This window comes from Pinus tabuliformis, chromosome 8, assembly GCF_031772625.1.
Source record: "Pinus tabuliformis cultivar Carrire ecotype Pingquan chromosome 8, CPIR1, whole genome shotgun sequence".
NCBI classification, from domain to species: domain Eukaryota; kingdom Viridiplantae; phylum Streptophyta; class Pinopsida; order Pinales; family Pinaceae; genus Pinus; species Pinus tabuliformis.
This window is the reverse complement of record NC_142294.1, coordinates 740026280-740040773: the sequence shown is the minus strand read 5'-3', so window position 1 is coordinate 740040773 and position 14494 is coordinate 740026280. Positions and strand designations below refer to the sequence as shown.

General features: G+C 42.1%; 1 protein-coding gene across 2 annotated transcripts in view; it reads left to right on the top strand.

The window, feature by feature from the left end:
* Positions 1-14494, top strand: part of LOC149237701 (uncharacterized) — a 492469-nt gene that overhangs the window by 82030 nt on the left and 395945 nt on the right. For both annotated transcript variants that reach the window (XM_089372754.1, XM_089372755.1), the window contains exon 6: positions 11794-11944. In XM_089372754.1, coding sequence (XP_089228880.1) covers positions 11794-11944 — 151 coding nt within the window. The remainder of the gene's footprint in view (positions 1-11793; positions 11945-14494) is intronic.

Sequence of the window (14494 nt, the reverse complement as noted above, 5' to 3'; positions counted from 1 at the left end):
CTGATCTGCAAAGTCGCCGCCCAAAAAAATTCCTGCAAAAAAATTGAGACTGAAATATGCATGAAACCCTCATTCCCATGGAATCGTAACCTGCTCTGATACCACTGATCCGGATCTTGGGGGGGAGACCCCCAAGATCTAAAAAATTGAAATGGATCTTGAGAGGAGAGACCCCCAAGATCTGAAAACTTGAATTGCCAGAAGAAAAAAAGAGGAGAATGCCCCATAAACAAAACCACAAAGAAACTTTTTATTAAAACCGATAATAACTGTAAAGCTTACAAACAGTAATGGAAATAAACCAGCTGCGGCGATGGTAGCTTATCTCTGAGAAGAGATGTGGCGGCTACATGCCTCTGAACTGTAAAGGCTACATTGTGGCGGACAATCTCTCCTTTTACAAAATGTGACTTGTTACTTATAGTATTTTTCAGTTACAATACCATGGGTCAATTCCATGGGTGAATGAATACCATGGGTGGATTTTACAATACCACGGGCGGATGCCATTTACAATACCATGGGTAAATTCCATGGGTCGATGAATAATATGGGTGGATGAGTACCATGGGTTGATGCCATTTTCCATTCGGATCACTGTTCTATCTGACCAACTTAAAGATTCGACAACTCTGTTCTATGAGGGGTGAATCCCTAAAAAGAGGTCATAAGGCCTCAGGATGATTTTTAGGACTGAGATATTAAGGAGGTCAATTGAGTCCTGAAGATGTAGGCCACAGGCTAGAAAGGGAAGGACTGAGAGACCTTTGAAGCCTAGGACCATGACTGAATTACCCTATGGGTTCAGAAAAGGCCAAAAAGGGTAGACAAAGAGTTGTTTTTTTGTATGTATTTTTCAAGACTTAGATTGTTCTTTGTTGAATTGATCAATTTCTCCTAAGAAAAGATCACTGGGTTTTTCTCTAGTTAGGGTTTTCTTAGGGTAAATTGTGTCTCTTGTGTTTGGTTGTCTCTTTATGATCGTATTGTCATTATTGTATTACTGTTCAGATCTTATATGTGTAATTGATTAATGATATAAGATGAATGGATTAAGAAATCATGGGAAAGTGATTACTACATTAGAAGATCATGAAAAATGAACATTCTATGGGTTTCCGGTACTGTCCTTTGTACTATTGATTTGTGGTAGCATCGGATGTGCTCTAGCCATGAAAATTGGTGGAGAGGCTAAAGCACATGAGATCTCCAAGACCCAGAAATGGTTTGGGGAAATTCTTCCCAGTTAGAGAGATATTAAAATAATTAATAATTTTAATGGGGTTTCGAAGTCTAAACTTAGGAAAATTAAAATATTAATGGGTATTAATATAAGACTGGGTGAGAATGTTCTAAATGACATGGATCAAGCCAAATCTAATCTTAGCCATTGATTAGGGACTTAATCTTAGTTGTTGAAGAATCAACAGGAAAAATATAAGAGGAGGCTTGAGGGTTAGTTGGAGATACACTAAGATTGATCAGTTAGTTCGATTTTTTGGAGTGGGGTTTGCTGAGAAAATTCGAACAAGTAATCTGAGTTGCAGCGAGGGGCAATGAGTACATAGCAGAGAGGCAGAGATAGTGCCAGAGGGCCAGCGCATTGACTGAGGAGGCTATGTAGAGGCAACAGGAGCAACACAAAGGTAGCGATAGAGACTGCGCAAAGGTTGAGGGGCCTGCGTGGGTGATGTAGAAGACTAGAGTGCTGACGCAGAGAGGTAGAGGGTTGACGCAGGGGGTTCGAGAGCTACGCAGAGGCTAGCAAAGAGTTGACACAGAGCCTTGGAGAAGTGCTGGAAGTATTTTCGTGAGGCAGACTTGCTGAATATCTGTCTCCGAGAAGAGGTATTACTGTAGTGTAGAAATCTCTGTTGGGTAAGCCAGTTTGGCACCCTAGTTGTACTCAAGAAATCTGCATAATAATAAAACCCTCAAAACTGCTGCACTGGTTTTCTCGCATTGGGTTTTCTGGGGACGATTGTCCAAAAATAACGGTGTCCCTTGTGTGTTTGTCTTTTATTTCAGTTGATGATCTGTATGTGAGTTGAGTCTGCATTTGTGTTTATTTTCAGTATTTATATGGCTAAATAACTTGTTAAGGAATAAACAAGTAGGTGAAATAAACCAAATAATGTAGTAGGAATTTCTGATGTGTCAGACTTAGAAATTTCACCATGGTATCAAAGCTTTGTAGATCATAGGAGGACTGAAGGTGCCAGCATAATTAGAAATATTTGTAGCAGTAGCAGCTGTCTTGAGAGACAGGGTTGCTCATAAGCAGAAAGCAGCAGAGAGGGAGTGACGCAGAGGGCCTGCGTCATCATTTCGAGCTTGAGAGAGGGCCAACGCAGAGCCAGAGAGAGGCAGAAGAGGCTCACGAAGAGCCACATCATCCTACTCAGTCAGGTCGGCTCGACACAGTTGGCTAGAGGAGTGATTCAGTCATTGCCGGGATTGCGCAGAGATGGAAGGCTTAGTTCCTTCAGTTGTTGGGGCATAGGGAGCTGTGGGCAGATTGTGGATTAGGAAGCTGGTGGGGTGCTGTTGCTGTCGAAACAGAACAGTACCTAACAGGATAGAACAAAGGTAGAGGGCGTCGCTGCCTTGATGGATTTCTAGCCAAGAAATCCAGATTTGAGTTGTAGTTGCAAAGAGGATTGGAGAGGAGTAGATCAACAATTGCAGTTGCAAAGAGGATTGGAGAGGAGCAGATCGACAGTTGGTGGAAGAGAACTTCCAGGAGGGAAGTAGAGACTTAGAGGGAGTCCAGAAGAGGAGCGGAGATGGAAATGAACGGACTGAGGGATCAGGACAGGTTGGACGAGGCCTCCAACTTTGTCATCTGGAAGGCCAGGATCCTGTCTGTTCTGGATAGACATCGCATCAAGGGCTTCGCCTTGAGAATCGTAGCTATCCCAGTTGACCCAACTGATAATGAAAGGTATGAGGATGCAATGGCAAAGGCAAAGTGCATAATTCTTGACGGGGTCAAGGATCATGTAATACCGCATATTGTCGAGAAGAACACGACAAAGGAGATGTGGGATACCTTGACGATATTCTATTAGGGCACTTTCGTGCAGAGGAAGATGCTGTTGGAGAATCAACTGCGATTGTATCAGATGCAAAAGGGGGAGCAGATAGATCTATACCTCAGCAGGTTGCAAGAGATTCGAGACCAACTTACTTCCATAGGGGCCACACTGGATCAAGAGTTCATGGTGAGGACCGCCCTGAATGCAGTCTCCGAGGATTGGGAGACATTTGTCCAAAGCATTTTGGGTAGAGCTGATCTTCTAGGATGGGAAGAGATGTGGGCATCTCTTCGCCAAGAAGAGATCAGATGGTTGACCAAGGCAGGAAGTAGCAGCAAAGGAGGTCAAATCAAGAAAGAGGAGGAGGAGGATGCGGCTCTGGCATTTGCGGGACAACAGGGGAAGAGGAAGAAGAAGGACATCTCCAAGGTGAAGTGCTTCCATTGTGGGGAGCTGGGTCATTATGCAACCCAGTGTCCCAGGAAGAAGAATAAGGGAGAGGCTTCTAATGCCAAGGAAGCTCTGACTAAGGCAGAGGAAGAAGTCAAGACTGACGACGACTGTGCCATGAGTGCTCATGCACCTCTAGAGAAGAGGTGGGGTGACATCGATGTTGGAATTTCTATGTCTATCCATTAGAAATTCTTCCTGTACTATCTGATTTATTTCTTTCTGCTTGTTTAGTTACTTAACAAGTTATTTACCATGTAAATACTGAAAATAAATACAAGTACAGTATCCACACATACAGATCATCCGCTGAAATAAAAACAAGCACAAGTGACACCGTTGTTTTTGGACTAATGTCCCCGGAAAAACCCAATGCGGGAAAACCAGTGCAACTATCAGAGGGTTTTATTATTAAGCAGTTTCAGAATACAATTTGGGTCCCAGAAATGGCTCACCCAACAGAGAATGCCCTTGGCAGTAGTACCTCTTAGTCAGAGACAGATATTCCGGCTAAATCACCAGAGGAACGATCCTACAACAACACTGCAACACTTCTGCTGCTCTTTGTCACCCTGATAGGGATTGCGTCACCCTATCCAACTCTCCAGCTCCAATCTGCACCATGAAATCTCGCAGTGTCAGCCTCTAGGGTTTGCGTCAGACTCTCTGGCCTAGCGCCAGCCTATTTGTCCCAGCGTTAGCCTATCGGGGCTCTGTGTCAGCCTCTGGAGCCTCTGTGTCTCCCATGTTGGCCCTCCTCAGGGTCTGTGCAGCTCCTGGTTGCCTCTGCGTGGCCTCTGGCTACCTCTGCGTGGCCTCTAGTTGGCTCTGCGTCAACCCTCTCTTGGCTTCTGCGCTGATGCTCCTAGTACTATCTCTGCCTCTCTGCTACTGTATTCACTGCCCCTCAGCTGCAACTCTGATCACTCCTTCAATTTCCTCAGCAAGCCCTGCCCCAGAAAATCGAATTCTTGATCAACTCAGTGTATTCTCCAACTGACCCTCAAGCCTCCTCTTATACTTTTCTCGTTGGTCCATCAACGACCGAGATTAAATCTCTAATCAACGACTAAGATTAGATTTGGCTTGATCCATGACTTTTGGACCATTCTAACTCAGTTTTATAATAATTCACATTAATATTTTATTTTTCCTAATTTTAGACTTAGGAACTCCATTAAAAATATTAATTATTTTAATATCTCCCAAACTAGTTAGATTTTTCCCAAACCATTTCTGGGTCTTGGAGATCTCATGTGCTATAGCCTCTCCACCAATTTTCATGGCTAGAGCACATCTGATGCTACCCAAAATCAACATTCGAGCTGTATTTAGGAGGACTACAGAAGATGAGGGGCAGGATCCTTGAGGTACCCAAACTCTTGGATCATATCCGGTTACAGGAGACCTAAATGACAATAGCAGGATGACAAATGTAGGTAGAAGCAGAGGATGCGGATGGAGCGACAAGGCAGTGCTAGAGTTCACATTAATATTTTAATTTCCCTCCCTAAGTTTATACTTAGGGACTCCATTAAAAATATTAATTATTTTAATATCTTCTGAACTGTTTAGAATTTGCCCAAGCCCTTTCTGGGTATTGCAGATCTCATGTGCCCCAACCTCTCCACCAAATTTCGTGGCTAGAGCACATCCGATACTACCCCAAGTCGACACTCCCTCTTAGCGAGGACTGTGATCTAGCAATACTCACTGAGTATTACTCTGATCATCCGGCATTGGTCCCTGTGCTGATGCTAGGCCTGTTGCTCACCATCCTCTGCATTGCTGTATCCTGTACTATTGCCCATGGTTCTGCCATTGCCACTGCTGCATCTCTACGACAGCTCCCTCTGCATCCGTGCTGCTGCTGGTCCTTTCTCCCGGCACTGCATCCGCACTGCACCTCCTCTCATCATGTTGCATCGTGTTGCCTATTGCTACATTGCAACTCAGTTACTGAGAAGTAAGTAACCAGTCTCCCAACTCTGATCTCTCTGTTGGGTTAGAGACCCTCCTGATGCTGAAGCTTCCTCTGCCACTGACAAGTGCTCCCTCTCTGACCTCTACGCTGCTGCAACAACTCCGTGCATCTCACACCATTGCACACCTCTCTGTGCCATCTTGCACTGGTGCAACACTCTTGTGCCTCTCGCACTGCTGCAGCCTGCTAGCCTCGCGCTGTCTTAGGACTCTTGCACTGTAGCTTTCTCTGCCATTTCATCCACATCCGTCTCTACCCACATCAGCTATTCCTTCTACTCCTCTTCGGGGCTCCCGTAGCAAGGTCTAATCCAAGAGGCTGGGTACCTCGAGGATCCTGCCCCTCATCGCCTGCAGTCCGTCTGACTACAGCTCGATGTCTCCCCACTTCTTCTCAAGTGGCATATGAGCACTCATGGCACACAGAACAGAAAGGATCCTGGCCTTCCAAATGACAAAGTTGGATGCCTCGTCAAACCTGTCCTGATCCCTCAGCCCATTCATGGCCATCTCTCTGCTCTTCTTGTCGACTCCTTCAAGTCTCTCTACTTCTCACCTGGAAGTTCTCTATTCAACTCTTGCTGAGTCTACTTCCCATCTAGAAGTTTTATGTTCGACTTCCGCTGAGTCTATTCCCGTCTGGAAGTTCTCTGTTCGACTCTTGCTGAGTCTCTCTACTTCCTGCCTGGAAGTTCTCGGTTTGACTCCTGTTGAGTCTCTCCACTTCCCGTTTGGAAGTTCTCGGTTTGACTCCTGTTGAGTCTCTCCACTTCCCGTTTGGAAGTTCTCGGTTTGACCCCTGTTGAGTCTCTCCACTTCCCGTCTGGAAGTTCTCTTCTGGACTCCCTCTGAGTCCTGATTTCCCACCTGGAAATCCTTCTGCCAATGTCAAGTTGCCCCTCTCCGATCGTCTGTGCAACAACAACACTGATTCAGATTCCTTGGCTAGAAATATGCCTCGGCATCAACTCCCTCCTCCTTAGCCTTGCCCTGTCAGGAACTGTTCTGACTACAGTACCCCACCAGCTCCACTCTGCAACTTTCCCACAACCTCCTAAACCCCAACAACCTTAAGGTGAGAGCTCCTAGGCTCTGCGCAATCCCGGCACCAGCAACTCGGCCTCCTCAGCCAACTGTGTCACAGCCCTTTGGCCTCCTGCGTGGCTCTGTGTGAGCCTCCCTGGGTTTCTGCGCTGCCTCTTCTTGGCTCACCCTTGATGACGTAGGCACTGCGTCACCCTTCCCTTGTTGCTGCTCTGCTAGGAACAACTTCTGTCACTCAGGACAACTATTTTCTGCTGCTATTGCTCCGCTCGGCTGATGTCCTCATTTCTTTTGTGATCTGTAATCATGCTCTGATACCATGTTGAAGTTTCTAAGTCTACCATTTAGAAACCCTCCATGCACTTTATCTAATTTATTCCTACATACTTGTTCCGTTACTTAACAAGTTATTTACAATGTAAATATTGAGAATAAACACTAGTGCATGCTCAACATATTACAGATCAACAACTGAAGGAAACAGAAACAATCACACCAAATGACACCGTTATTTTTGGACCAATGTCCCCAAAAAAACCCAATGTGGGAAAACCGGTGCAGCTATCTGAGGGTTTTCTTATTAAGCAATATCAGAGTACAATCTGGGTGCCAAATCCGGCCTACCCAACGGAGAATTTCCTTGGCAGTAATACCTCTTAGTTTGGGACAAATTTCCTGGCTGAAACCCCAGATAATCCTTCCGGTAGCTCCTCAGCTCCAATTTGCCCCAGAAACCCCAGCGTCTACCTTTCTAGATTGCGTCAGCTCCTCTCTGCCCCTTTGCTGGCCTTGCGTCACCCTGAATGGGTCTGCGTCAGCCTTAAGAGGCCCTGCGTCAGCAACGCTGGCCTCTCTGAGGCTCTGCGCAACTCTCGGCTGCCTTTGCGTGGCCTTGCGTGAGCTCTGACTGCTACTGCGTCACTCTCCCCAGCTACTGCGCTGCTCTCTCGACACTATCTCTGCTTCTCTGCCTCTCTGTACTTAATGCCCCTCAGCTGCAACTCCGATCACTGATTCTATCTCTCTTAGCAAACCCTGCTCTAGAGAATAGAATGATTGATCACTCTGGTGTTTTCTTCAGGTGACCCTCAAGCCTCCTCTTATACTTTCTCGTTGATATATCAACAATCGAGATTAAGTCCCTAATCAACAGCTAAGATTAGATCTGGCTTGATCCATGTCTTTTGGACCATTCTAACACAGTTTCATATTAATTCACATTAATATTTTAATTTCCCTAAGTTTAGAGTTTTAGGGACTCAAAAGTATTAATTATTTTAATATCTCTTGAACTGTTTAAAATCTACCCAAACCCTTTCTGGGTATTGGAGATCTCATGTGCCCCAACCTCTCCTCCAAATTTCGTGGCTAGAGCACATTCTATGCTACCCCAAATCAACATGCGTAGAGGCTGAGGGGCTTACGTGGGTGACGCAGAAGGCCAGAGAGCTGTCGTAGAGAGGCAGAGGGCTGATGCAGGGGGTTCCAGAGCTACGCAAAGGCTAGCAGAGAGTTGACACAAAGCCTTGGAGAAGCGCTGGAAGTATTTTCGTGAGGTAGACTTGCTGAATATCTGTCTCCGAGAAGAGGTATTATTGCCGTGTAGAAATCTCTGTTGGGTAAGCCAGTTTGGCACCCTAGTTGTACTGAAGAACTCTGCATAATAATAAAACCCTCAGAACTGCTGCACTGGTTTTCTCGCATTGGGTTTTTTTGGGGACGATTGTCCAAAAATAACGGTGTCCCTTATGTGTTTGTCTGTTATTTCAGTTGATGATCTGTATGTGAGTTGAGACTGCATTTGTGTTTATTTTTAGTATTTATATGGATAAATAACTTGTTAAGGAATAAACAAGTAGGTGAAATAAATTAGATAATGCAGTAAGAATTTCTGACGTGTCAGACTTAGAAATTTCAACACGTACACCCTTGAATGCTAAATCCTGTTAGCGATAGTAGGTGAAAATGTTTTTTGACCCGTAGCTTTGTAGAAACTCGTTTATGGTGCCGAACCTGCGCGACTAACTCTGCTCGCATCGACTTGACCTCTTCTTGGATTCAAATCCATAGTCTTGTCCTTGCATGTGGCTTGTTCACGCTTGATGCCTCATCGATGCTTTCTCAGCTCGTTGGTTTGGCTAGGCCATTGCCCCCTCAGGATTGTCAGCCACCTATAGCCTCACCCGTGATGACTGCGCTTAAATATTTGTTGGCAGTTCAACTTCCTTCTCCTTCTAGTGATTTAACTTGTCACGACTTTGGCTGCTACCTTGATGCCTATTGACCATTGCTCTTTGCACTTCGTGTTCATTCCAACGGTTGAATTGATAACTTCTTGCATATTGTCTCTTAATGCTATGCATACTTTTGCCGCAATTCAATCCCACTACTTTGGTTGTCATTGCGCCCATGGTGCTTGTCGTCTCCTCCACAACCTGCTGCTTGTCGGCTCCAACACTCGTCAAATCCCTACAACAAACATAATGTGTGTGGATGCTCTGCTGTCATGTTCTGCCAAATCAAACCTATCAACTTTCTCACACAGTCATTTATCTCCTGCCATTGTACACGACGATAGCGACTTGGTCATGAGGCCTAGTGGCCCTGGCGTCAACTGACCTCTGCCACTTGTCGGCTACAAGGCCTCTTGATCTCCCTACGACCCTTGTGCTTGCCCTCTTTTCATGTGACCTAGATGCCTTCGATCAGCGGCAACTGACACAATAACCTGCTGGTCTATTGGGCCTTGACTGCTGCCCTCGACCTGTTGTCTGTGCCCACATTCCTACTAATTTCGCATCTTGGCCTTCGTCTCTTCTTACATGGGCCTCTACTCTAATAACCCCCATGATTGTCGGCCACGACAACTACCCTCCTGCACTCCCTCTTTTTAAATTAAACCTTAACTCAGTTTGCCGGTACATAAGACATAAAATATTCTTTTAGGCAATTGTCTATTTTTATGGCATGATTTTTATCAGCTTGGTTGTATGAAAAATCAAAAAATAATGCCCCATATGATTGCGGTCGAACCTGGCCCCTGCAATGTGTGTATGAGCTTGGAACCATGATTCTGAGATTGGTTTTTAGAGTTTATGCTCTGATACAATGTTAAATCTTGAACCTAGCACCCAAAAATTAGTCCCTAGCAAATTATTACATATCTATTGAATAAAAGCACAACTAGGTTCTCAGCAGAATCATTTAGTAGAAGCAGAAATATTTCACACGTGACACATATGGACTCTTCCCAATCAATAGTTCTCCATTAACTTTATACTTTGAACCTACTTGGGCTCCCATCCTAGGATAATGGTCCAATTGAGGAATTTACAAATAGAACATACCCTTGATTTGATCCAGTTGATCAAACCCTAGATCAATCCTTGATTTGCTTAGCTAATCTGGATCTCCTATGTTGCAACCCTGCACCTTTCTTGGACTTAACACACTTGAGTATCTCACTCCTCACTTGAAAAAATCTCACTCTCAATGGCTTGTGCTGTTGTATGGTGTGTCTTTCTCTTCTCCTTATCCTTGCTTTTAGAACTTTTCATTGAATTAATTCCCTAACCCTAATCTCATTGAGATTAGATCTCGCCTCACTCGAAATCAACCACTGGGATTAAAAGATAATCACTAAAATGAATGCTTTACTTCTCCTAAGTTTCTTTAGCTCAATAGCCAACATAATTACGTGCTTTTCCTAAGTTTAACTTAGGCTAAGTTACAATAGCAACTTAATGCTTGAGCAAGTGTCCAAGGAGAATTTGGGTGACTTCTACAGGCCTAAACACTAAGGCCTACGCAAAAGTACTTGCCCATGCTACAAACTTCAACAAGGATCATATGCCTGCCTCTTTTCCCTTTTTTACAATAAGATTTTCTTAGTACCCTCATTGCTCATTTGTTGTTGTTCTCTACGTTTCTTGATATATATTTGATCTCTGAAGTAATATATTCAACATTTTTAAAGAAAATGAATGATTCATAGGGTATACTATTTTTGTAGTAGTAGATTAATTCGCAAATTTGATTAAAATTATCAAAAAAATTAGAATGATATACATTAGTGACAATTTAGCAAAAAATTAAGTGTAATTGAGGCTTCTAGGAGTTTTTTTTTCATTTGTTTCCCAATTCAATGTTAACATGGATCACTGTGTTTTAGGAATGATGCTGGTTTTAATTCTTCATTGTTATGGGCTATAGGTATTTTTTTGCTTGTTATAGGTCCTATGCATGATTTATGTGGTTTTGTGGCCTAAAACACATCTTTTCTAGACGTCAATGGGCTCAAGACGTGAGATCAAGATTCCAAATCATGAAATACTTTTCAAAATGATTTGGGATCTTTAGATCCTTTTTAAAATAAGTTTTCATGTTTTGGGATGTTATGGCATGAGAAGTAGGGGCACGCATTTTTACAAGTTAGTTGGCAAGCACTTGCCCCCGTTGAGTATTAATCAAGTATTTGTATAGTAACTAGGGTCTTTGAAGTTCGTTGGCATTACCCATTGTAGTTATGTCTTAGATATGGCCATTCATGATGACTTATGTTTGTGATCATGCAATGAATGATACAATTGACAAAGAGCATTTCATTTTGAGTTTGATGTAGCAAAGCTTAGGGCCTAAATGGAACTCAATGCTTATTAGGCACCCACATTCTCATTTTTGCGTAGGAGTTTCCTACCATCCTTTTAGGATTTATGACACATTATATCCTAACATGTATCATGTGATTTGAAGCATTAATAACATGTAAAACACTAGGATTGTCATAGGGGAGTGATATGTGGACGAACATAACAAACTAGGGCATGGAATATTGTGGTAATCGATGAATTCAATGTAATAATATATGGATTTCCACACTCATAGGTAGGCTATGTAGGTCTAATGGTAGGTCCATGCTATGATGCTTGGGGAGGAAATGCATTTTCTCTTGTGGGCTATATTTCCTCATTTGGTGAACACTTTTTTCTATATGGATGGCGTGGGTGTATTAAACATTTGCTTTTTTTAAGCTCGTTATGATCAACTTCTTGGAGGCATCTTAGGAGACTTGGATTTGGTTTCATAGGGGTTTTGTAAATGTTGCAAACGATTTGAAATGGCATGAAATTTAGATTGTTTCCATAAATGGATCCTTGGATTAGTTGATGTTACATTGATATAGGAGCTTACAACCCATGAGTTCTAACATTATGCATATTCCTATGTTGAGATGTAATATGTTTTTTGATTAACATGTTGGTTTTTATGTTTTGTGCAGGTAAAAAATAATTCGACCGTTGATGGCATTGCCTTCTATGTAACGAGTACTTACGGCGAGGAATTATTCAACTCTTGCAAAGAGGTCAAATTTGGTGCCATGAATACTCGAGCAATTGACTTTGTCGGAGGCGGGGCAACGACTTATAGAGGTAACTACATAGGTTGTGGTTTTGATTAATCCACCATTTATTTAGCCTTTTGCATGCTTTACTATAATAGCCTACATGTTATCAACATTTGATTTTTCAATAAAACAAATGGCAGTAGCAAATTCATTGGTTTTTCATGCATTTTTTTCTTCTCTATCCTACTTTCACATTAGTGATACATTTTATCTACGTATGTTTTTAGCATTCATTTCTCATGTTACTAATCCAACTTGGCAAATCCATTTTCAAAATTATGTAAGACAAATGTTTTCATTAGACAAGAAAAGTACAATATTTGGTAGTGTTGCTACCTCGCTTGCACACCTAAGTTAATGTGGGAAAAATCCTCAACCCCACAAGGTGTGTTATTTGTGGCAAACTCAGAGAAGGGGCTGTCACCTAATCCTAATCCCAACTCCCTCTGTTAAAACTCTCTCCTAGTTAAACCAAGGGAGGTGGTACCTAAAAAGGTTAATAAAGTGAAATGTAAAGCTCTATGAGACTAAGATTAGTGGAACTACTTCTCAAGTATAACTTGGTCCAAGATATAAGCAAACATGTAAATGTAATATGAAGATATATATTCAATTGTAATCAATGCAACATCTAGGAGACAAGAATATAAATATGTGCCTTGTAAATGATTGCTCAAATATAGATAATAAGTGCTTCCCCAAATGGAAATTCAAAGTACAAATGATAAGTAGTCCTGCAAAACCAGTGTTAGATCAAGATGAAGAAATAAAATATCACTTGCAAATGTAAAATGGAAATTGTACTTGTAAAGCAAATGCTCAAGATTGTAACATAATTTACAATCTAGGAGAAGTAGATTCTGCTGGTTGCAGTAGGATTCCTGAGATTGTTAGATCTAGGAATTTTCACATTTCGGTCATCCCTTGCCATGAATAATACTCTTCTTGTGTCATATTCACTATCGCTATTGCTTTCTTCCTCAGTTGAAGAGCTATCTTCTTTTGGGTAGAAACTTTTCTTGAAGGCTTTTTTTTTTACTTTGCTTATTGTATTTTCTTTGACTCTTCTTTACTTTCCTAGGAGCTTCTTCTTCATCATCATTGCTTGAGTTCTTTGCATAAAGACACTTTGAAGCAAAATGACCAACTTTATCACAATTGAAACATTTTAACAGAAGCTTACCTTTGTATTTGCCTATTCCTTTCCTCATTTTTCTCACAAAGTTGGCTATTTCTTCATCTGAAATTTTGTTGCAGTTGCAACTGGGGCTTGGCTTTGACTGTTGCTTGTTTTTCTCTGTCTTCTTGGATGCTATAAAAGTTGCTTCTCAGTTAGATGGATTCTCCTATTTTGTTCTCATTTCGTAAGCTGTAAGTATTCCATGTAGCTCATCGATGCTGACAGTTTGTGAGTTTGATCTTTCTTCAAGCACTAAGACTTTAGCGTCAAATCTCATCGGAAGTGATCTCAAAATTTTTCGGACAATTACCTTGTTTTCCATTGGTTCTCCCAATCCTTGTATGGCATTTACTACTTTATCAACCTAGAGAAAATAACTTGCAATATTTTCATCTTCATTCATTTTCAGTTGCTCAAATTTTCATGGGAAAGTCTAAAGCTTTACCTCCTTGACCTTTTTGTCCCCTTCATATATATTATGGATCTTATCCCAAACGTCTTTCATTGATGTGAAATGCATTACTTTAACATATACACGCTGTTAAACCATTCAAAATTGCATTCCTAGCTTTAGCATTACTATCATAAAGCTTCTTACCTGCATCATCTGTTGGAGGAGCCGAGGGTTCTTTGTATCCAGTCATTACAGATTGCCAGACATCATATCCTTGTGCTTGCACATATGCTTTCATCCTTCCACTCCAAAGTGCATAGTTCTGTCCATTAAATAATGGAACTCTGATCTTTGTGCAAAACATGATCTCTCTTCCAGTGGTGAGACTGCTTGTGATGGAACCTGCTCCAATCCCAATTGTTGGAAATTCTGAGAGGGGGGAGTTAGTTATTAAAATTGAGAGCATTAACAACAGATAATTAAGCATTAACGCATCACAAGAGCAGTGCACACGAAATTTTTAGGTGGAAACCCTTCTGGGAGAAAAAACATTGAACGCTTTTCTAATATTTTATGAGTACACAAATACTTTAGCTCCAATTGAAAGTGAAGTTGCAACTTCCTAGTACTCTAGAAAGTATTCAAGTATATCAGGAAGCTCCAACTCTTGAAAGGATGCTTCGACACCCTAATTTACCAGCAACAACTGGAAGGACGCTCCAACGCCATAGTTTTATCCACTTCAACTGAAAGGATGCTCTACACCTTGCACAGGCCCCAACCTGCCCTTCTACCTTGCCACCCTAAATTTTAGGCTCCAACCTGAAGGAGACTTCACTCTCCTGCCTTGCACCACCCAACCGCACTGAAAATATATAAGAATATAGAGAAAAAATTGTGGGCTCCTGTAATAGGGACAATGAACCACTTACAAATATATTTAATGAGCCCCTTTACTTCTGATGTATGCTTCAGATGAACAATAATACGCAAAAATATGT